The sequence below is a fragment of the Neodiprion virginianus genome, chromosome 4, assembly GCF_021901495.1.
Source record: "Neodiprion virginianus isolate iyNeoVirg1 chromosome 4, iyNeoVirg1.1, whole genome shotgun sequence".
Lineage (NCBI taxonomy): Eukaryota > Metazoa > Arthropoda > Insecta > Hymenoptera > Diprionidae > Neodiprion > Neodiprion virginianus.
In genome coordinates, this window is record NC_060880.1 from 23306982 (window position 1) to 23331179 (window position 24198).

Sequence of the window (24198 nt, forward strand, 5' to 3'; positions counted from 1 at the left end):
TAACGAGCCGACCGAATGATTAATTCAGAGACATTGCGCATGTAAGTATATATTTTTAATGTGATTTATCTTAACAACAATATCTTTCTACATGCATAAAAGAAGGTTGCAATTTACATTATATCAGATTTACAATTAGAAAAATTATTTATGAAGGTATAATAATGAACAACTGCCTTCATAAAATCAATATATATATGATATTTATGGTACTAATTTTTGACATATTAACATGAAACTTTTTCTCTTATATCAGATTAGCGTAGTTTAATTGAAATGGTGATATTGAAGGTATTTTGACGATATGTTTATAAAATTTTTCTTTCCATATATTGCGTTCAAAATTTACAGAGCTTGATAATATATTATTTTTATGATCTAAGTTTACTTTCTCATATTTATACCGAGATGTGGTAATCAGGGGGAAGGAATGAAAATAGTTTGAAGATTACACTGTACTAGGATGAGAGGAAATTTTTCAAATATGTATAAATCGGTTACTTGCCACACCTTCCTCAAACACTTTTACCCTACACACAATATTTATAAAATTAATTGACTAATCTTTTATATATGCTAAAAACAAAGTCTTATTATATCTGATTTATAAAATTCAAAGCTATCAGAAGTAGATTGCTACCTGATAGTGTGCTTTTGGCCAGCCTAAGCAAATAAAATTGAATAATAAACACAACAATCGAAAGGGTGGACTTCATTTAGTTATCCGTCCCAAAAACACTTCGATCAAGTAGATCAGACGACTTAAATGTAAGTATTATCCGCTTTGGTTGAACAACTCGAGATTTTACATGCTCTTCTCTGTTGTTTTCGTTGTGGCAGATCTTTAAAGGAGTCAAATATTTCCAAAAATTCCACCATCTTATGAGATTCAACATCACTTTTGTGGATAAAATATGAATTTACTGTATTGCCGGTGACTGAAAATCAATGTCAATGTGAATAAAATATAAGTGTATTTTACCAAGAAAATGGTTTGTGAAACAATTGAATTAATATGACATAACAGCACTGACCTCATTATTGGTGACGGTGTCGTTTATTGAGGCACGAAAGTGTTGAATTATTCGCTGATGGGGTGAGGTTTCAGCGAGCTCTTTTGGATAGCGATACTCCGTTTTCACTGGTGTACTTCCTACGATTAGTATTCATCAATGTTATTTATTGTAGCTAGCTAAAGCACAAGTTAACTACTTTTGGAATATAGAATAATGATTAGAGAGATCTAATTCAAAACATCGTTTCAACTTGTGAAAACTAGCTCAATTTAAAAAAAATTGATGTGAAAAAGGCTATTGACAACGTAACTAGTGGTTCACTAATCCTGCAGTACCTGTGGGAATATCTCTCCGGACGTCTTCAGTAATGAATTTATCAACTTGATGTAGTGTTATGCGTAATTTAGCAGCGACATCAGTTGCCCACCGAGTGGCTCTTAAACTCTGTTCCTCAAGTTTATGCTGCAATTCATGATTAAATTGCCTGGATTTACTTCGTTGGGACTCCAAAAATTCGTCATGATTTACACTAGCATTTGCAACTAATTGTTCTAACACCTGGTAAATACATTTATTACAATTCAAATTTAACAACAGTATGAATATTCTAATTCAATTTTGTTATGTTCACAAATAAAAAAAGAAATTTTTTTCCATAATTCCAAAAATATATGATTTTTCAAATTGAGTTGGCTTACTTGAGCACTTGACAATATTTTTTGCCGCTCCTGCTGAATTACTTCTTGTAATTTAGCTGTACGCTGTTTAGCTACTTCACAATGTTTAATCCAAACTGTACTGCTGTCTTGAAGTTGGGTTTGTAGTTCATCTACTAATTTATACCGATGAGCAGCAACAGTATCTACTATCGATACAACCTTTAAGCATATGATGCAAGGGGTAATATTTTCATTTTGACGTAAAGTACTTTGTATCATCTAGAAAAAAAGTGTTACCTCATTAACACCAAATTGTACTTCATTCTTGACAACGTGAATTTCTTCTTTGACTCTATCCTCATAGCATTGTTCACTTTTTACAACGTTTTGACATGATTCAATTGCATCAGTATTAATATTGTCATTGATTTTACCAATGTTCATTAAAATGTTAGTAACCTCTGTGTGATTTGCTTCGTTCGATTTACACATGGCCGTAAATTGATTACATAAATTCTCAAATTCCTGAAAATATGGTATATCATATATATATAGATACATCATAATTGAACATATTATATGAGAATCACAAAACAAGCAGAATCGCGAAGCAATATATTTGTATATGGTCAACCAACCCCTTTGAATGATTTGCTATTCTGAAGTATCTCGCTTTCTTTGGTTTGTACTGCTAGGATGTGCGCCTTAACGTTTGTGATGTTCTGTGACAGCCGTTGCCTACTCATTGTCAAATTATGGCAAATATCTTTCTTTGCAATTTCAATGTATGTAGACATTTCTTCCAATTTTTTTGTTACGCATGCAGATAAGGTTTGCAACTTTTTTTGCATGGTAGCTTCAATTAGATCCTCAAGTTTTGATGCCAACATCAGAGATATTTCATTGAGAAGTTGAATTTCGTGATCAGATACAGTGGTAATGTTTTGCAGGTGTTCATTTATCCAAGCTTGGTACGTGTTGAACTGAACACAATAAAATTCTATATACCCATATGAAACCAGTCAAGGATATTTAACCTTGCTAATAGAACAAGTTTTTTTGAAGTTTACTATTAAATACTAGTATAGTACATGACCTATTCAAAATGACAAGACTATAAGTTGTGAGTACACATTGTCGATGGTCAAAAGTTTTGATCCTTTTATCTAAGGTTTTAGAAAATAAACGATTCTTATTTAAAATGTAAATTGTTTTAACTTGAATTTGGACGTGACAGTTGAGTTTCTATTGTAACCAAAATACTCACAGAACAATCTGTATATTCAATTAAAGATGACTTTGCCATAGATTGCCTGTTAACAAGATCTTTACAGATATGTTGAATTGTAGTGTCGATGCCTGTATTTTGTACTCTCAGTTGTAAGCCTACAGGTATTTAGGAATAAAGAAAAAAGTTAACACGCAACAGCCTCAAGTCGATAAATCAAATTCTTTTAGTGTATTATGTATAAAGTATAACCTGAGATTATAAGCTCACCTATATCGTTTTTTGTGTTTATACAAACTTGCAGTAAATTATGGAGATATTCGATGCAGTCTTTCTCAATTTCTTCCACTCCCTTCGTGATGTCTTGCTGAAATTGCTGTTTCAGTTTTTCATTTTCTTGTTCCACTTGACTGTAATGCAATAAGAAAATACATGTATTCTTTCATCTTCCTACTATAATGAGCATATTTAGGGAATCGACTATCACAAGTGAAAACAATCGAATTATTAAAATTTTTCTCATTTACGTTTTGCGACTAATTACATCACAGAGCTTATGAGTGTCATTGATAGCAATATCGGCAACTTCTAGTAACTGATGCGCTTGGGATGAGAGAAGTTTTTCAGTTGCAGCATGTTTTTCAACTAAGTATGCAGTTTCATCACGTTTCTGTTTAGTCTTCATTAATTCGCTTTCAGTTACTTTCAAAATACCTTCAATATTCGTAAGTTCTGTTTGTGTTCTATATAAATCGTTTGTACTGACTTGATAAGCAGTTTGTAAGTTGTTAAAAATTTCCTATTAACACAGTATTTGCATTAGTTGGTGGATACATTTCAACACTTATTCATATGTAAAATACCATAGAAACAGTGCTACTTACATCTTTTTTATTCTTCTGTTCTTTCAGAGCCTTGATGTGAGTGATATCTTTCTCCATAGAATCTATGTTAACTCGCATATTATTAAAATTTTCGTATGCGAGTTAAAATAGATTCTATGGAGAAAGATATCATTGATAAGATGCTAAATAAACCCCATTGCGATTTCGGGTAGCCAGAAGATCGCGTCGCAGTCTTTCGATTTCCTCAGTGTATTCTTTGAGAAGTGCTTTCTTGGATAATTTTTGATTGAGTTCTGGTCTATTCGTAATGTTTCTTGCCCGATGTGCATAGTCCAAAGTGGAAAGTGTTTCTTCCAAATTAATACTAGCTGGTGACACAGTAGCGATTATTGAAGTTTTGGTACGACCTCCGAGAGACTCTTGAAGTAATCTTGTCAATTTGGACTCTCTATTTAGTTAAAAAGTTATGTTATAGTTTCTGACATGAAGAGTGATGGGATAATTATTAAAAAAAAAAAGCATATTAAAAATTATAATTGAATGGAATAAAATGTACCAATCGTACCGATAAGGAATATGTGGTGCTCGTTCAACAAGCGAAGTAATTACTCTACCAAGGGTTAGTAGAGACTGATTGATATTTCCGGCTTCTCTTGCTCTTCGGTCCACAGCGCCGGATCTTCCTACATTTTCACTTCCCGCCAAGTCGACCAAATTCAATTTTCCCGTTTTCAATAATTCTTCTCCGTCGACTGTATTTTCTTTTATGTGTATTGTAATTGAAAATACAGTGTGAGACCGACTGCAATGCACGAATCCAACTTTAATAGTACTGTCTCCATAAATCTATTTACGACAATGGTGACTTGAATCAAAAACATTCAATAAAACCGATATTTGTAGATATAAAAAAATCCATTGTTTTAAAAGAATTCATTTCGACAGTAGAAGAAATCAGTGTGATTCTTAGTACACTTGGTTCACTGACCTGGATTGTGCATTCATAAGAGTAGCGGCTTTCTGCCTTTTTTCTGAACCTTTTTCGAGTATCTTATACACTTCGCACTTATTGTAAACTGTCACTTCTTCCAATCCGTGGATTATAACGGCCCCTTTCTTACAAGCATCCTCGTACAATCTACCAATATGTGAAGGTATTTTAGAAAGACCGATAAGTATCATAGTAGTAACATGGAACTCAATAAAGCACAGTGTAAAAAGTAAGTATTTTTACGATGGGATGAAGTAACCCCTTGCAAATAAATGTATTTTCAAATCTTACATATGACTACAATGTCTCTCTGGAAGTATTCCGATCTACTTCACTATTAGCTTTTCTGATGAAATTTTGCAAGTTCGTGTTCTTTTACGATTAGATATTTATGATGGATTCTACTTTCTAGGATGTGTGAATCGAACCTTATTTTAGATATGTCGTCGTTTGAAGCGAGAAGATCAAATAACTCCTCATTATATAATTCAAGAAAACTGACGCGTACTGAATATTCCTGCACATCCAATGTGTGCAGTTCATCAAATAAATGACTCAACGAGCGAGGTATGATTCCTGCATTTGTGTCCTGTGCGAAAAGATTCAAGTATTATAAAAGTTGAAAAAATTCAAATTAGAAAATAATTTTGTCTGCTTACACTATTCCAGTACAAAGATGGGTCATTGCTTACACCTTCCATGGTAAAAGTTTTACCTGTACCAGTTTGTCCATAAGCAAAAACTGTACAGTTATAGCCTGCTAAAACTTCTTCCACTAAAGGGCTGACCACCACTTGATAAATATTGACCTGTGAAACGTAAGAGATTGAAAATTAATTGATAAAATGACTAACAAAAAATTCAAACTGTTGACTAAATATTCTGATAAAAAGTAACTTGTTAACATTTTTAATCATTTCTGTAATATCTCAATGACTTTTGAAAAAAAAATTATGCTTTAAGAAGTTTTTGCTATCACAAAATCACAAAACAATTTTTAGATACACTGTATATATTCCAGAATAAGTTTACAAATTCATTTAAACTTGATGCAAAATTATTTTTCATTATGTCGAAAAAAGTCGGAAATATGTAGTATGATATAAAACATCAGCTAGAAGCTATAGAAATATTTGTTAACTGCTTTCATAGAAAATACGATTGAATTGTAATGTGTTGTAAATCCAATTGCAGTTTTGAAATACAACCAAATGTTTGAGTGCTACTCAGCTGGGCACCGCGCTGCACGTTTTCACCATGCCGAGGAATCTGTATACCAAGCACTGACCTCCCTGAAGTCAATAAAAGAGGGAACTACAAGGTTCTCCGGGTCAAACCATTGCGACCATTAATTGCAAATTACTTATTACAGGATACATCTAGAAACCTTTGTGAACCTTTTTTTTTTTGCCTAATAGACCTCACTATTTGTATGACTAAATAATATAAATTCCTTATTCAGAAAACGAATCCCAATCACAACAAGTACAAGTACAACAAATGTAAGAACACAGTCTTACCTGTTAGGACAAAGGTCCAAAAACTTTATCAAACGTGAATTTCTTAGAAAGCTTGTCCGGAGGTTTCTCACACACGATAATGTCTTTGCTAGAAGATACTTCTATCACTGTTGAGGATTTACCCAACTTTTCCGCATCATTTGCTGGTCTGCAAATAATAAACACAGCACAATTAGCATGAAATAAATTTTTCAATGCAGTGTTTGTAAAATTCGATTTTACGCCTTGTTTTGCGGGTGTAAAATGCAATTGCACGCACATGTGTGTCTAAAATGAAAAACTTACAAATTTTATTAAAAACGTTATCATACGCAATAAAAAATTCATGGTAGTATGTTCAAACTTATTGTCTTCTGTTTATTCTATATTAGCAACATCAATGATTCACATAATAAATAGAAAGAAGTGAATATTGACTATTCATTATATGGATTGTTGAGGATTGCTCATGTACATTGTAATTTATTCTTGCAATTCAAAAGACAACTACTGATGTGAAAAAAGGTAAACATTCATCATTTACCATTTAAGTTATTAAGGTTGCTAATATGAATGATCATTTGTTTTTGGAATTTGAATGGCAGCTATGAATAAAAAAAAAAAGTGAATATTGATTATTTATCATGTGAATGAGTGATGTTACTATAATATAGAATATATGCAAGATAATTATTTTAGTCATATTTCCATGAATCGATTTTATTTTTAAAAGAATATTCTTAGGTATGGGAGGGGGGGGGGGTTCCCAGGGTGAGGATTCACCCCTGCATCCTTCGACCCGCTTCCGACCGCTGGTCACCTCTGATACATTGCAACAATGTATGTCTGATTATTATTTCTGTTATTCTTAGCCCACCACTGAGATTTTTTATGAATTTCACGCACAATGCATCAGAAAATGCTCTTGGCAACTGCTATGTAGAATTGTACACTCTTGTATACTGTTAAGGATGCAGGTTAGATCTGAGAGAGTTAGGGTAAATTTATATGAAATCAAAATTTTGTATAACAATTATAAAAGTCTTTATTACAGATACACGGAGAAAGGTGTGTTTATCAGCGGTTCGTTTTCTACAGACTGACTTTGACTTTTCGAACTTGTCTATCTCTCAACCGTTCTCTCTCACACATACATACATACATACATACGCTCGTTACAATTATTTTTATTTTGGTCCTTGACGAGGATTATCTAGCATTGTTGATTTGAGCGACATTGAGACGAGTTGCTTCCTCACGCTCACACACACAGTAACGCGCATCAAACATATCCAACATATACTATAATCGCGAGACACTTGGGCCGGCCTGGCCAACCCACGTGCGCGACGATCAAACTCTGTTATACACGCACTTGTTGCGAAAAATACTATTTTTGACATTTAAAATAGCTCAGAGTGAAGTGTTCTTTCGATTTACCGCATTATGTGAAAACTTGCTTTGTGAGTAGAATTTATAGTACCACTCAGATTAGACCTTTCGTCGGGTTTTTTTGAGCAGCAACAATGTAGGATTAGTGAACTTGTTTACACAGAAGCATCAATGCTTGACAGTAGTATTTGACAGAAGATGAAACCACAATGAAATATCGAATGAATCATTAAATACTTTGGTGAACGGGGTTGATCGAAATATATTACATACACGTAATTTATGAATAATGGAAAGTGAGGGTTTGTAATGATTTGTGATTGCCATGCTTTTTGGATGACGACAAACTCAATTAAGGCTTGGATTATTTGTACTTTATTCGAACAAGTACCTGACACGAACGAAGACTTGAATGTGTTGGTTTTTATCCTTTTTGCTTGCCCGCGTTTCGGCCATTTTCATTCAGAAGTAGTTTCAGATATTTTTACTATACAACGGAGAATCCCCGCATAATTAGTTTGCCTTTGGTATTTCGCTCTTGTAGCCGTTGAAGCAAACTTTTGAGTTCGGTGTTTGAATCAACTGCCGCCAGAGGTATCCGTAATGAGCCGTATGGCCACGAAACATTGACTGAGGATATACGTCAGTGAACGTATTGGGGACAAGTTGAAAAAGTGTCCAGTTGTGAGCTGCAAGTAACAGTTCAACAACCCACCAGAATAGCGCTAGCGCAGCAAAAGAGCATGATATGAATTAGCAGTTGTTGTCGGAGTGAAGAAGTACCCTTGGGAGTGAAGTGTGCTGAGTTCAACAATTCAATATTTCTGGTAACTCAGTAGTCAGTGAAATCGCAGTATACAAAACCTCAACTATTTACGTAGTCCAAAATAATTTAGTACATTCGTTGACTGAAGAATATAAAGACAGTTGTCCCTTATGGGCTGTGGTGTGACAACCGAAAATCGTCTTGCGCTTGCGCCTTCTGAGATGTTCCAACGGTAGAGTTGAGAACTTATTGCAGAACATAAGAGTTACCGATTTCGGCATGACGCTGGCTGCATTTACTTTCCGAGTAACACAGTCTTCGCAATGGTAAGCCCAAGCCAGTACTTGGCCGTCTGTACTTATCGACTTGTCGGCGATACAAGAAATTAATAACGAGAATAAATTTCTTCCAAAATTCGGAGCAAAACAGTCATTTAATTAAAGCATAGGTACCCGAGAGAAGAATGTATACATATTTATATCAGATGTAATAATGATGAAGAGACCAAACAGTACACATGTATATGCTGTCCTAGTACGATATTAATATATATGATCCATTTACGATTAATACACGATGCATACTATAAATTACATAATTTTCCAGGAGACAAACTAGATTATCTACAATAATCGGCTATAATACGAAAACAGAAGAATTATTCATTTCGAAATGGAATTCTATTTGACACGCACTAGATGTATTCCATAACATTAATATTCATAATTATTCCAACAACTTTTCATTTGCTCTCTCGATCTTGAATTTTCGTAGGCATAGAACCGAAATGCTATTTTAGCTAGTCGCAAGTGAACACTCTACGTTGGGTAGAGAAGCAAAGTTGTTTTTCGAGAAGTGTTCATTGGAAAAACATTCAGAGTAACTGTAATACATCACGAATGCGCTAATTTTGATCGAAATGAAATGGATGCTTCGTATATGAGACAGTATTTAACGCAGTGTCCTGATTTGAAGACCTAAACAGGTGATTACCGGTGATTTTTATATATTTTTTTTGATAGGGAGAGATAGAACGAAGCTTCTTAAAACTTCGAGTGTATTTTAACACACATTTGAAAGGTGGGACCAAAAATTTGTATCATCCAACTGTTGCAGAACGGCAGCGTTATTAGCTGACCCGTTAACGGAAGGATATATCTTTAGTCAATGGCTGACCATCGAAGGGCCTAGACGCTTGAGTCTAAAATCAGGCAGGAAAGATTAAGTGCGTATTTCGTGTCTGAAATGTAAAAACTAAAATCATTATACATCATATCATACAGCATAGATCATACATCGTACATAGTATTAAAATTCGAAACGAAAGTTTGAATGTTCGGATGTTCAGAAAGTGACGTCACCCAACATTTTTTTTCTCCTAACGCCATCGATCTATATAGACAGAAATCAGCTAACCGAATTCCTCAGTCTGGAAACAACCGCGCAGTAGAGCGGACGTATGAAAATCGCGCTCCGGAAATTTCGAGTACGGGGTTCTGGATCCTGCGCTCCGGGCCCGCTTCCTGGTGAAACTCGACTTCAGGAAGAAGCACTACGTAGTTTCTGAGCTCCAGGTCCGCTACCTGATGAAATTCGACTTCCAGGACAAGCGCTCCGCAGTTATGGCTGTCCAGGTTTTTGACCCGGTGACTTTTGACCAAGCGCTCCGTAGTTTCTACGCTCCAGGTCCACTACCTGGTGAAACTCGACTTTCAGTACAAGCGCTGCGTAGTTTCTGCGCTCAAGGTTCACTACCTGGAGAAACTCGACTTCCGGGACAAGCGCTCCATCGTTCCTGCACTCCAGGTCCGCTACCTAGCGAAACTCGACTTCAAGGAGAGGACGAGGAGGACGAGGATTTGTGCTCAATGAGTTAAACATTTGTATATTATTCAATGGCAATTGTAATTATATTTCATCTAAAATTTTTCAAACTTGTCCTGTTTACAATAAATTGTTTCAATTCATTTTTCGCGCAAGCACAAATTCAGTAGCTATAAATGCGCTGATAAAATTTGTTATATTATTAATTAATTAATTGATTATACCAATCCTTACACAATATTTTTGATGTGTTCTTATGCTGAAAATATTAATAACTATTCAAGGTATAACTTGAAGTGGTTATGGGTGGTTGTTGGAGGTGGTTGGCGGTGGTTGGAGGTAGTCGGAGGTGATGGAAGGTAGTCGCATGGTGAGGTGATGGGGTGATGGCGTAGTGGGGTGATGGGGTGGTGGGGTAGTGTGGTGATGGGGTCATGAGGTAGTGGGGTGATTTGCATTTTTGGCGACATTTTTCGCGATTTTAAAAAAAGCTGGAATAAATTCGTTCTGGCATTATTCCGACGTAATTTTGCGAGACAAATCATTTAAGCGCAGTCCCGATACGCTGCGAGCAGCAGATCAGAAATTACAGCCAAAAAACCAGAACCTGTGTTTTCGACATTTTTCAGCAGGTGGTTTTTCCTTCGTAACTTCTTTCCTGTTGATTCCACGCTCTTTTCGCTGCGTTCTCTGAGTTCCTGGGGATCCAATTAGTCAGAAAAGAGTCATACAAGTCGAATCTGAGACCACAAATTTTTGGCTCCAAAAATGAAGAAAAAAGTAAGGCTAACCCCTTTCCATTTTTGGCGAAAATTTTCGCGATTCTGAAAAGTGCTGGAATGAATTCTTTCTGGCACTAATCAGACGTAATTTTGCGAGACAAATCGATTAAGCGCAGTCCCGATACGCTGCGAGCAGCGAATCAAAAGTTACAGCCAAAAAACAAAACCTGTGATTATATGAATCCTTACGTAATGTTTTTGATGTGTTCTTATACTGAAAATATTTATTGCTATTCCAGGTACGACCCGAGGTGGTTATCGGTGGTTGTTCGAGGTGGTTGGCGATTGCTGGAGGTGGTCGGAGGTGGACGAGGAGGAGGACGAACTGAACTGAGTCTCAAAGCCCCGTTGACATAAAAGCAGCTATTCGATAGAAATTATAGTTTATAGTTTACACAGCCCATTGCATGATATTTTATTATAAATACATATGTTTCAATGTATTTAGGAATAATTTATCAAATATACAGAGGTCATGTGCAAATAATAAATGAATTCGACCGCAGTTCGATGTATTTATTAGAGTTTTAACAATAAGTTTAAGCTTTGTTACTTCTTTTATTTTATTATGGATGATCAAAAACATTTCCGACTAATCGTGCTGTGAAAGCATGGGGATTGAACCAAATGTAGCAAAAGATTAGAAACAGTGTATGTAGAGTACGGGTATTTTTCTCATAATTCAAATAGAATAGAATACCACGCCTTGCGAATTAGCTTTCCAGTCAGAGATGAATGATGAATTTTAAGGACTGCATTATCGTTGTTGAATACTCTACGCCTCATGGGAAACGAAAATCTGTAACGATAAAATTGATGCACCGGATCATCGTCGACTTTAACTTTTGAAATGTCCTACCATTTTCGAACACCTCCTACTTCCCCCTGCCACCTCCGACCATCAATGGCCACTTTCGACCGCCCCCTATCACCTTCTGCCAGCGCCGACCACCTCCTAACATTTCCGAACACCTCCAACCATCCTATATAGCTATATTACCAGATTAGCTATGATATGAAAAGAGAAGAATTATTCATTTCGAAATGGGATTCTATTCGACGCGCGCTCGATGTATTCCATAACATTAGTATTCATAATTATTCCAACAACTTTTCATTTGCTCTCTCGATCTTGAATTTTCATAGGCATAGAATCGAAACGTTGTTTTAGCTGGTCGCAAGTGAAGTATCTGCGTTGGGTGGAGGAGCAGAATTGTTTTTCGAAAAGTATTCGGATGGAAAAAAATTCAGAGTAACTGTAATACATCACGGATGCGTTAATTTTGAACGAGATGAAACGGATGCTTCGTATATGAGACAGTATTTAACGCTGCGTAGTGATTTAAAGACCTAGAAAGGTAATAGGGAAAGAAAGAACGACGCTTCTTGACATTTCGAGTTTATTTTAACACACATTTGAAAGATACGAGCGAAATTTTTCATCATCCAACTGTCGCAGAACGGCAGCGTTATTAGCCGACCCGTTCACTGAAGAATATATCTTGAGTCAACGGCTGACCATCGAAGGGCCTGGCCGCTTGATTCTGGAATCGGCAGGAGAGATAAAGTGCGTATTTCTTGTATGAACTGTGAAAGCTAAAATCATTATACATCATGTCATATCATCATACCTCATACATCATACATCATACATCATACATCATACATCGTACATCATACATCATACATCATCATACCTAGTATTACAGTTCGAAACTAAAGTTTGAATTTTCGGATGTTCGGAAAGTGACGTCACCAATCTAAAATCGGCTAGCCGAGTTCCTCAGTCTGGTAACAACCGCGCAGTAGAGCGGACGGTTGAGAGTCGCGCTCCGCAAATTTCGAGTACCGGGTTCTCAATCTCCCGGATCCCGCGGTTCGGGTCCGCTACGTATTTCGAGTACCGGGTTCTCAACCTCCCGGATCCCGCGGTTCGGGTCCGCTACGCGGTGAAACTCGACTTCCAGGATAAGCGCTCCGTGGTTCCTGGTTCATGTTTACAATAAATTATTTCAATTCGTTTTTCGCGCAACCCCAAATTCGGTAGCTGTCAGTCCGCTAATAAAATTTCTCGACTTCCAGGATAAGCGCTTCGTGGTTCCTGGTTCATGTTTACAATAAATTATTTCAATTCGTTTTTCGCGCAACCCCAAATTCGGTAGCTGTCAGTCCGCTAATAAAATTTCTCGACTTACAGGATAAGCGCTCCGTGGTTCCTGGTTCATGTTTACAATAAATTATTTCAATTCGTTTTTCGCGCAACCCCAAATTCCGTAGCTGTCAGTCCGCTAATAAAATTTCTCGACTTCCAGGATAAGCGCTTCGTGGTTCCTGGTTCATGTTTACAATAAATTATTTCAATTCGTTTTTCGCGCAACCCCAAATTCGGTAGCTGTCAGTCCGCTAATAAAATTTCTCGACTTACAGGATAAGCGCTCCGTGGTTCCTGGTTCAGGTTTACAATAAATTATTTCAATTCGTTTTTCGCGCAACCCCAAATTCGGTAGCTGTCAGTCCGCTAATAAAATTTCTCGACTTCCAGGATAAGCGCTCCGTGGTTCCTGGTTCATGTTTACAATAAATTATTTCAATTCGTTTTTCGCGCAAGCCGAAATTCGGTAGCCGTCAGTCCGCTAATAAAATTTCTCGACTTCCAGGATAAGCGCTCCGTGGTTCCTGGTTCATGTTTACAATAAATTATTTCAATTCGTTTTTCGCGCAACCCCAAATTCGGTAGCTGTCAGTCCGCTAATAAAATTTCTCGACTCACAGGATAAGCGCTCCGTGGTTCCTGGTTCAGGTTTACAATAAATTATTTCAATTCGTTTTTCGCGCAACCCCAAATTCGGTAGCTGTCAGTCCGCTAATAAAATTTCTCGACTTACAGGATAAGCGCTCCGTGGTTCCTGGTTCAGGTTTACAATAAATTATTTCAATTCGTTTTTCGCGCAACCCCAAATTCGGTAGCTGTCAGTCCGCTAATAAAATTTCTCGACTTCCAGGATAAGCGCTCCGTGGTTCCTGGTTCATTTTTACAATAAATTATTTCAATTCGTTTTTCGCGCAACCCTAAATTCGGTAGCCGTCAGTCCGCTAATAAAATTTCTCGACTTCCAGGATAAGCGCTCCGTGGTTCCTGGTTCATGTTTACAATAAATTATTTCAATTCGTTTTTCGCGGAACCCCAAATTCGGTAGCTGTCAGTCCGCTAATAAAATTTCTCGACTTCCAGGATAAGCGCTCCGTGGTTCCTGGTTCACGTTTACAATAAATTATTTCAATTCGTTTTTCGCGCAACCCCAAATTCGGTAGCTGTCAGTCCGCTAATAAAATTTATCGACTTCCAGGATAAGGTTGCTGGGTGAGTAAAACACTTTTATAATATTTGATGGCAATTGTAATTATATTTCATCTGAAATATTACAAACTTGTCACGTTTACAATAAATTGGTTCAATTCATTTTTCGTGCTAGCACATATTCAGTAGCTATAAATAATCTTATACAATTCATTATATTATTAATTAATTAATTAATATTCTTATAATATTTAATGGCAATTGTAATTATATTTCATCTGAAATATTACAAACTTGTCACGTTTACAATAAATTATTTCAATTCATTTTTCGTGCAAGCACATATTCAGTAGCTATGAATAATCTTGTACAATTTATTATATTATTAATTAATTGATTAATTACATTAATCCTTACACAATACTTTTGATGTGTTCTTGTACTAAAAATATTCATTACTATTCCAGGTATTACCCGAGGTGGTCGGAGGTGGACGAGGAGGAGGACGAGCTGGACGAGGAGGAGGACCAGGTGGACGAGGAGGAGGACGAGGTGGACGAGGAGGAGGCGGGGTGGGTCGTGGGAGAGGACCTCTCCTCTCCTCAGAGGAGGGGAGGGGGAGGGGCAGAGGTGGGCGGGGAGGGGGAACGGAAGGGACGGGAAGGGAAGGGGAGGGGAGGGGAGGGTGGCGGGGCGGGGCGGGGGAGGGGGAGGGAGGGAGGGAGGGAGGGAGGGAGGGCGGGCGGGCGGGAGGGAGGGAGGGAGGGGGGAGGGAGGGAGGGCGGGAGGGAGGGAGGGAGAGGGAAGGGGCGGGCGGGGGGGTGTTTTGCTCTATTAACTTTAACAGGCTCGCATCGACATCCGTCCTCCCTCCCTCCCTCCCACCCGCCCGCTCGCCCTCCCTCCCTCCCTCCCTCCCTCCCTCCCCCTCCCCCGCCCCGCCCCGCCACCCTCCCCTCCCCACCCCTCCCCTCCCCTTCCCTTCCCTTCCCTTCCCTTCCCGTCCCTTCCCCCTCCCCGCCCACCTCTGCCCCTCCCCCTCCCCTCCTCTGAGGAGAGGAGAGGTCCTCTCCCATGACCCACCCCGCCTCCTCCTCGTCCACCTCGTCCTCCTCCTCGTCCACCTGGTCCTCCTCCTCGTCCAGCTCGTCCTCCTCCTCGTCCACCTCCGACCACCTCGGGTAATACCTGGAATAGTAATGAATATTTTTAGTACAAGAACACATCAAAAGTATTGTGTAAGGATTAATGTAATTAATCAATTAATTAATAATATAATAAATTGTACAAGATTATTCATAGCTACTGAATATGTGCTTGCACGAAAAATGAATTGAAATAATTTATTGTAAACGTGACAAGTTTGTAATATTTCAGATGAAATATAATTACAATTGCCATTAAATATTATAAGAATATTATTTAATTAATTAATAATGTAATAAATTGTATAAGATTATTTATAGCTACTGAATATGTGCTTGCACGAAAAATGAATTGAAATAATTTATTGTAAACGTGACAAGTTTGTAATATTTCAGATGAAATATAATTACAATTGCCATTAAATATTATAAGAATATTATTTAATTAATTAATAATGTAATAAATTGTATAAGATTATTTATAGCTACTGAATATGTGCTTGCACGAAAAATGAATTGAAATAATTTATTGTAAACGTGACAAGTTTGTAATATTTCAGATGAAATATAATTACAATTGCCATCAAATATTATAAAAGTGTTTTACTCACCCAGCAACCTTATTCTGGAAGTCGAGAAATTTTATTAGCGGACTGACGGCTACCGAATTTGGGGTTGCGCGAAAAACGAATTGAAATAATTTATTGTAAAAATGAACCAGGAACCACGGAGCGCTTATCCTGTAAGTCGAGAAATTTTATTAGCGGACTGACGGCTACCGAATTTAGGGTTGCGCGAAAAACGAATTGAAATAATTTATTGTAAAAATGAACCAGGAACCACGGAGCGCTTATCCTGGAAGTCGAGAAATTTTATTAGCGGACTGACGGCTACCGAATTTAGGGTTGCGCGAAAAACGAATTGAAATAATTTATTGTAAAAATGAACCAGGAACCACGGAGCGCTTATCCTGGAAGTCGAGAAATTTTATTAGCGGACTGACAGCTACCGAATTTGGGGTTGCGCGAAAAACGAATTGAAATAATTGATTGTAAACGTGAACCAGGAACCACGGAGCGCTTATCCTGGAAGTCGAGAAATTTTATTAGCGGACTGACGGCTACCGAATTTAGGGTTGCGCTAAAAACGAATTGAAATAATTTATTGTAAACATGAACCAGGAACCACGAAGCGCTTATCCTGGAAGTCGAGAAATATTATTAGCGGACTGACAGCTACCGAATTTGGGGTTGCGCGAAAAACGAATTGAAATAATTTATTGTAAACATGAACCAGGAACCACGGAGCGCTTATCCTGGAAGTCGAGAAATTTTATTAGCGGACTGACAGCTACCGAATTTGGGGTTGCGCGAAAAACGAATTGAAATAATTTATTGTAAACATGAACCAGGAACCACGGAGCGCTTATCCTGGAAGTCGAGAAATTTTATTAGCGGACTGACAGCTACCGAATTTGGGGTTGCGCGAAAAACGAATTGAAATAATTTATTGTAAACATGAACCAGGAACCACGGAGCGCTTATCCTGGAAGTCGAGAAATTTTATTAGCGGACTGACAGCTACCGAATTTGGGGTTGCGCGAAAAACGAATTGAAATAATTTATTGTAAACATGAACCAGGAACCACGGAGCGCTTATCCTGGAAGTCGAGAAATTTTATTAGCGGACTGACAGCTACCGAATTTGGGGTTGCGCGAAAAACGAATTGAAATAATTTATTGTAAACATGAACCAGGAACCACGAAGCGCTTATCCTGGAAGTCGAGAAATATTATTAGCGGACTGACAGCTACCGAATTTGGGGTTGCGCGAAAAACGAATTGAAATAATTTATTGTAAACATGAACCAGGAACCACGGAGCGCTTATCCTGGAAGTCGAGAAATTTTATTAGCGGACTGACAGCTACCGAATTTGGGGTTGCGCGAAAAACGAATTGAAATAATTTATTGTAAACATGAACCAGGAACCACGGAGCGCTTATCCTGGAAGTCGAGAAATTTTATTAGCGGACTGACAGCTACCGAATTTGGGGTTGCGCGAAAAACGAATTGAAATAATTTATTGTAAACATGAACCAGGAACCACGAAGCGCTTATCCTGGAAGTCGAGAAATTTTATTAGCGGACTGACAGCTACCGAATTTGGGGTTGCGCGAAAAACGAATTGAAATAATTTATTGTAAACATGAACCAGGAACCACGGAGCGCTTATCCTGGAAGTCGAGTTTCACCGCGTAGCGGACCCGAACCGCGGGATCCGGGAGGTTGAGAACCCGGTACTCGAAATACGTAGTGGACCCGAAGCGCGGGATCCGGGAGATTGAGAACCCGGTACTCGAAATTTGCGGAGCGCGACTCTCAACCGTCCGCTCTACTGCGCGGTTGTTACCAGACTGAGGAACTCGGCTAGCCGATTTTAGATTGGTGACGTCACTTTCCGAACATCCGAAAATTCAAACTTTAGTTTCGAACTGTAATACTAGGTATGATGATGTATGATGTATGATGTACGATGTATGATGTATGATGTATGATGTATGATGTATGAGGTATGATGATATGATATGATGTATAATGATTTTAGCTTTCACATTTCATACAAGAAATACACACTTTATCTCTCCTGCCGATTCCAGACTCAAGTGGCTAGGCCCTTCGATGGTCAGCCGTTGACTAAAGATGTATTCTTCCGTTAACGGGTCAGCTATCAACGCTGCCGTTTTTCGACAGTTGGATCATAACACTTTATGCACGTACCTTTCAAATGTATGTTAAAATACACTTGAAGTTGTAAGAAGCTTCGTCCTGTCTCTTCCTTGAAAAAAAAAAATCGCCGACAATCATCCTTTCATGACTTTAAATCAGGACACTGCCTTAAATACTGTCTCATATACGGAGCATCCATTTCATCTCCATCAAATTTAGCGCATCCTTGATGTATCACAGTTACTCTGAATTTTTTTCCATACGAACACTTTTCAAAAAACAATTCTGCTGATCTACTCAACGTAGATACTTCACTTGCGACTAACTAAAACAACGTTGAATGAAAAGTTGTTGCAGTAATTATGAATATCAATGTTATGGAATACGTCGAGCACGTGTCGAATAGAATAATTCTTCTGTTTTTATATTACAGCCGTATTTTTATAGATCATCTAGTAAGTCGCAGTCGACAAGTAGTCTCACGTACTTACTTTGTACCGACCCAATCTCAAGCTTTCATTCCGACACTACTTTGGCTGCTACGAATGTCGTTGCGAGCTCGTTAGGTAGAATCGATAGAGCAGAACCCACATACGCTCTTAGGCCCACCTGGGCCCACTTGCCCTCCGAAAACAGGTCACATAAATTTACCCAAGGGTATCCGTCTTTATGTTCTTCAGTCAACGTGTAGGACTTTCATGCCTCGTATCCGAACATCACAAGTTTTTTTGGTGTAATCTTCGTACGCGACGTTTTGTGGAGATTCAGTTAAGTGATCAGTAGTATTAAAATGTATTGAACGTGATTTTGGAAATTCAAAATATAGATTAGATTGCGAGGAATACACTTTTTCTTCTGTTCCGTCGACCCCTTCTTGCTCGACTCTGAAAATTTATGAAACCTTTACATTTCTGGTAAAAATTCTTTTTCGGAAAGTTAAATGGCGCAGTCGTATGTGATTGGTTGTGTACGAAATAGAAAAATGTTTAATACTTTTCAAGTAAAAATCTAATGCTTTCAAAGCATTAAAAGCCTGCACGATGTTACAGAAGAAATATATGTATAGTGTCTTAGGTATATAATGTATAAGTACAAATATAACAGATATAGAATATAATGCATACATGTATGATCATTGGTTATAGACAACTAGATTGGTCGGATTTCATCCAATGTAAACTTACACCGTAACGTTAACCTATTACAATTTAAATTTATTATTTATCGCGATGGATGTAAAATATTTATTCAGATTCACGTATCAGCTAATATGATCTAAATTTCTAGGGTCTCATATCCTTAGAACATTTAATCCTGTTTCCAGTATTTCAAGGCTCCTTTCTCCGCGGGAGACTCACCAGTCTCAAGGGTGGGCCGTAGTTGTTTTCGACGCTGTCGCATGTATCTCGAATTATCAAAGTCCCCGTATCTAAATCGCAAAAAAGGCATAAACGCCCCATTGTACATGAAATTCTGAACAAAACCACCCCAAACACTTTCATTTAATGAAAAAATAAAGAAATGACACAATTTCTACGAATTTACTCTCGCGCATTTGTATGTATTTCTTTTATGCCATTTGTTTATTTTTGCATTACTAGGGGCTTCGCTTCTGTGCGCCTCACTATTTCCTTGTACAGTGTCTGTTAGACAGGTGAATTTATTTGTGCTGATCTGATGACAGGTCCGCAACAGTTGATCGGTTGTTTCCTCCAATGCAGCGCCAACCTGATAATACTATTATTATTGGCACATTTTCATCCCTACCATCCCTTCCTCACGTACATCCCTAGATAGCAGCGTCGCGACATGGCTATTTCTAACACTGAAAACTACGGACAGCAAGAGAACCACACCGCTCTGTAGAAAATTGACTTCGTTGCTAGACCTGTATATAAGACCGTGGTACGGATCGTTGTATAGCTGGGGATTGGAAAGATGGCGGATGAAAGCGAGGATCAGTGGTTGTACGGTGATTCGGTAGATGGGAAAGAAGTTTCGTCGGCTCAATCAAGTTTGGAAAACTCAAGAAATGAAGACGCTCCCAACTCATGTCAAGAATCGTTGGTCTTGGGTGCCCAATTACCTTTTTCTGACGGACCACCAGGAGTAAGCATTTCACCTAACCTATATTTTGACTTATTACATTGCTGCTCATTACTTTGGCCCGTGATGTCGCCAATTAACGTAAATTCAACTAAACTGCTAAATTTCCTGCCATGGCTTCAGTATATCCTTTGTTGAGTCCATTTTTTGACACATCTATTTTTGTAGGTATTTGGGAACATGTCTGGGTTATAGGTTAGTTGTACTGATTCCTCGCCGTAATCATAGATTTTGATTCATGATCGCATGTATTTTACCGTGATATTGCTACCTACGGTGCTTTTCCACTTCCAAAATTCAAAATTCTACAAAACTGATGATATTTTAAGGCAAATCATGAAAACGCCTAAAAGAAGTATTTGTTTCAAGTAATGTACTGTTCTAAAATTAACATGAATATTATGGGAAAGTACTCCAAATAATTTAAAAATTAAGAAAAATCTCACAGGATTCTACTTCGGATAATGTTCAAGTTAATCAAGAAAGTTCATTGTTCGATAACATCATTCACAATGAAGGTGAAAGTCAAGAAAAGTTTCTAATTATATCTGTCTTTCAATTATTAAAGCTTATTGTGAAATAAATAAACTGCCAGCTGGTTAATTTAAAATAAATTTGTCAAAATGGTTCATTATGCAATAACAATATAAAAGGGGATCAACGGATTTCTTCTGAAACCTAGGATGTAACAAGAAAAGAAACGAGTAGCATGGTCGTGGTCCAGTAAGGTCTATTTTCCAAAAGTCCATGGATGAGAAATCAAATTGACCATGATCCCTTTATCCCAATGCTGCGTCATGTTTCATCATTTGTACTTCATGATGAATATTCTATGTTTCCGTGATATTCAAAGAAAGTAAAAGCAACTTTGCCAGCTTATATTCGGAAAGTTGAATCAAGAGAAAATCCCCATTTTTTTAAAAATTTTATTCTGTTAATCAGTGCATAGTAATTTACAAATATACTGTACTTGTTTGCAGGTGTCTGAAGACACAGGGCTTCAAGAAAACCATCAAATGGGAGAATTGGAGGCTGAAGTAAGTAATGCGGATAGAGAGAGTAACGAGAATGGAACAAAAGAGATGTCAGGCCAGGAAGATGGAGAAGCAGCAACTGATTCGGATTCAGATGACGATGTGCACGTCGTCATTGGAGACATTAAATCCACTCCGGCGTATAGCAGTCTAAATATAAAGCGCGGTGGAATGCTAACCGCTGCGACCGGTGCCCCAGATAAGTTGAACAAGCAGCCAGGAAAATTCAGCATCGATGAATTTGAAACGATTGGAGTCATCAATGGAATGCCTGCCCACGAATTCAATTTGGATCAGCTTGAAGATAAACCATGGAGGCAGCCTGGAGCAGATATAACAGATTACTTTAATTACGGTTTTAATGAAGAAACATGGCGAGCATATTGTGAAAGGCAAAAACGAATGCGTAGCGAATCTGGGGTTGGGTTGATACTCAACGCTGGAGGAGGAGGAGGCAATAACCCAGGAGGTGGAATCCGGGTGCCGCAAGTAGCAATTACTAACGATAATAGTAAGTATTCAGGGATCATGGGACCCAAGAGGGCAGGTCCACCGCCTGGCCGCAAAATGGCAGGAACTATAGACGTGATTGGAAGCTCTGGATTGGCCTCCAGACGAAACTTAGATAAATCACCACCTAAAGAAAATGTTATTCAAGTAATGACTGCTGATAGAAGGGAATACTCTAGAAAACCTGGTTTTCCTGACATGAGTGTTCCTCCTCCTGGAGCAGGAATGCCACCTCCCTTCGATATGCCTCCGCCAGGATACGCCGGGGAACCACCTCCTTTTTACATTCCGGAAACTGATCCTTACTATCAAAGCTACGAACCTACACAGGACAGCCAGTGGGGAAATGATCCTGTGAGTAGTTTTTCTTGCTCATGTCGAAATGATATATTACAAAAATTGAATGTTTTTTTTTTGTTTAGCAACCCTTGCTGAATTGATTCCTTTGTATTAGTTTCCGATACTAAATACGAATCTGATATCTCTGTTTCAGTTTTCACAAAAACATTAAATGATATAAATAATTCATTAATACATTCACAAGTGTAATTTTACACAAGCAAAATTTCAAAAAATGATCACCATATATTTATTTGAATTGTTTCAATTATGGAGTTTATTATCAAAAAAATTTAGGATTAATAAATTCAGCAAATGTGATTAGATTGTCTATTCGGTCTAGATAAATAGCTGTGTCACAGAAATTGCCATGTGTAGTTTTGGATTTGAAAAATACAGATATTCAAATGCATAATCCCATTGTATGAGTCTTGCAACAAATGTTTGCAGTATGATATTAAGAATTCGAAATTAGGTATATATTCATGTATTTTTAACAGCTTCTTTGCTGAAACGATAGATAAAGTACATTAATATTTCCTAGGTTCGAAATTTTGGTAGTCTTGGCTGTATTCGTTGAAACTATTTGTGGATGATGCTATTTTGACCAAACCAATCATTTTGTGACTTTGCATTTTTGTGAGTAAAAATCTATTAATTACTTTTGATCAAAGAAAAATCACATTCTATCTATATATTGTTCACTTCGATTGAAATAGTGCTCGTACAGTTTCCTTATCTGTTTTAAAAAGATTTTGATGAGTAATACGATGATACCTTATAATAAATACTTGGCAATAGCCATAAGTGGCAACTTTTCCAATTGTGTTATTCACGGTATTTCTCCAAGTTTTTAGTAAAAAGCTGCAATACGAAATGATTTTTCGACAAGTCCTCTATAAAAAAATCATTTCTTGGAAAATGTTTCCTGTCTAATGTATAATAAAGAAATAGAGTTACATTTTGCTAGCTGTTTTAGTGGATGGTTGAAATTATTTTAAATTTCAGACATGGCAACCAACTAATCTTGCAATTCCATTAACGGAAGGTGAAGAAGACAAAGATGCTGGCCCTAAAACAATTCCTACTATGGTTCCGCCGATAGCAATACCAACTCTTTTACCTCCGAGAGATTCTAGAGAAACGAGAGACAGAGATAGAGATAGGGACAGAGACTCCATGGTGCGAGACAGAGAGAGGGACCGAGAACGTGACAGAGAACGAGAGTCTGTGTCAAGAGATCGGACAAGAGAAAGGGACACGGAGTCTGTCTCGAAGGAGGAAGATAGGGATAGGGACAGGGATAGATCGAGATCTCAACATCGCCACAAAGAAAGGTAATTATTTTACCAGATAGTTTTATTTTCAATCTTTTGTGATTCAGATATTTTTTTTATGCAACATGAAATAAACTTCAACGTCCGCAATGTGGTATTCAGTGTAGATTGTGGATTGCAATATCAAATAATTCAATGTTCCAAATATCGGAAATATTTAAGAAATTTTTAAATACTACAATTATTCATACCTTCCAGGCATAGGCACAGATCAAGATCGCGTTCACGTCGGCACAAATCCAAGTCACGCAGTCCTAGTCGGCGTAAAAAGAAATCCCGTCGATCGGAGCGGGAGCGTTCCAAAGAAGAAAGTGAATAGCCCTGTTGATTTCCAATTAGCTGTATGATTTTATCAATAACACATAATTTGCAAGTGGTTTTTTTTTACTGTTCCATACTGCTTACCGTTTTAATCCATTCTCCTTATCAGTTATTACGGGAAGTACGTGAGTAAGCTGATGTGAAAACCAACGATTTATTATTGTGTATTATAAGAGGATATTCTGATAATTTATGTCAGAGTTCAGTCTACATTTTTTTTTGCGCTATAATTTGAATAATTAAAAATATACGAAAATATTCTTGACGCTGAGTTATAGTGAACATTTTGTGAATGAGAGTTACAACAATAAATCTTGATACCACAGAGTGAATTGTACTCTATTTTGTTCTAATTTCCTTCCAAATTTTTTTCGTAAT

At 37.5% G+C, this 24198-nt stretch overlaps 2 protein-coding genes and 1 long non-coding RNA gene across 3 annotated transcripts in view; 2 read left to right on the forward strand and 1 right to left on the reverse strand.

Moving 5' to 3' along the window:
• Window positions 1-6315, forward strand: part of LOC124303893 (uncharacterized) — a 51495-nt gene extending 45180 nt beyond the window's left edge. The window contains exons 5-7 of the long non-coding RNA XR_006908018.1: window positions 5152-5306; window positions 5409-5557; window positions 5934-6315. This is a non-coding gene — a long non-coding RNA (uncharacterized LOC124303893). The remainder of the gene's footprint in view (window positions 1-5151; window positions 5307-5408; window positions 5558-5933) is intronic.
• On the reverse strand, window positions 80-5528 carry LOC124303889 (kinesin-like protein Klp61F). Its single transcript, XM_046761703.1, has 15 exons — window positions 5399-5528; window positions 5168-5328; window positions 4737-4886; window positions 4314-4550; window positions 3932-4196; window positions 3788-3886; window positions 3431-3702; window positions 3174-3313; window positions 2943-3061; window positions 2314-2658; window positions 1973-2200; window positions 1715-1894; window positions 1352-1574; window positions 1035-1153; window positions 80-842 (listed from the first exon to the last, which is right to left on the reverse strand). The coding sequence occupies exons 1-15, from the start codon at window positions 5438-5440 to the stop codon at window positions 717-719; spliced, it is 2706 nt and encodes a 901-aa protein (XP_046617659.1). The 5' UTR covers window positions 5441-5528; the 3' UTR covers window positions 80-716.
• A 13741-nt stretch (window positions 6316-20056) lies between the features above and the next one.
• On the forward strand, window positions 20057-24147 carry LOC124302491 (pre-mRNA 3'-end-processing factor FIP1). The gene is made up of 4 exons (XM_046758723.1): window positions 20057-20282; window positions 21260-22177; window positions 23171-23499; window positions 23698-24147. Exons 1-4 carry the CDS (start codon window positions 20112-20114, stop codon window positions 23816-23818), a joined length of 1539 nt encoding a protein of 512 aa, XP_046614679.1. The 5' UTR covers window positions 20057-20111; the 3' UTR covers window positions 23819-24147.
• The last annotated feature ends 51 nt before the right edge of the window (window positions 24148-24198 follow it).

Bases quoted from the DNA above. Each gene is read 5' to 3' on its own strand.
- LOC124303889 (XM_046761703.1), bottom strand. From the start codon at position 5,440: ATGGAAGGTGTAAGCAATGACCCATCTTTGTACTGGAATAGT. The intron at 3,887-3,931 runs GCATCTTATCAA...CTATTTTAACTC, and splicing joins ATCGCAATGGGGTTTATTTA to GCATACGAAAATTTTAATAA. The intron at 2,659-2,942 runs GTGAGTATTTTG...TATTGTGTTCAG, and splicing joins TTGAATATACAGATTGTTCT to TTCAACACGTACCAAGCTTG.
- LOC124302491 (XM_046758723.1), top strand. From the start codon at position 20,112: ATGGCGGATGAAAGCGAGGATCAGTGGTTGTACGGTGATTCGGTAGAT. The intron at 22,178-23,170 runs GTGAGTAGTTTT...TTTAAATTTCAG, and splicing joins GCCAGTGGGGAAATGATCCT to ACATGGCAACCAACTAATCT. The intron at 23,500-23,697 runs GTAATTATTTTA...CATACCTTCCAG, and splicing joins CAACATCGCCACAAAGAAAG to GCATAGGCACAGATCAAGAT.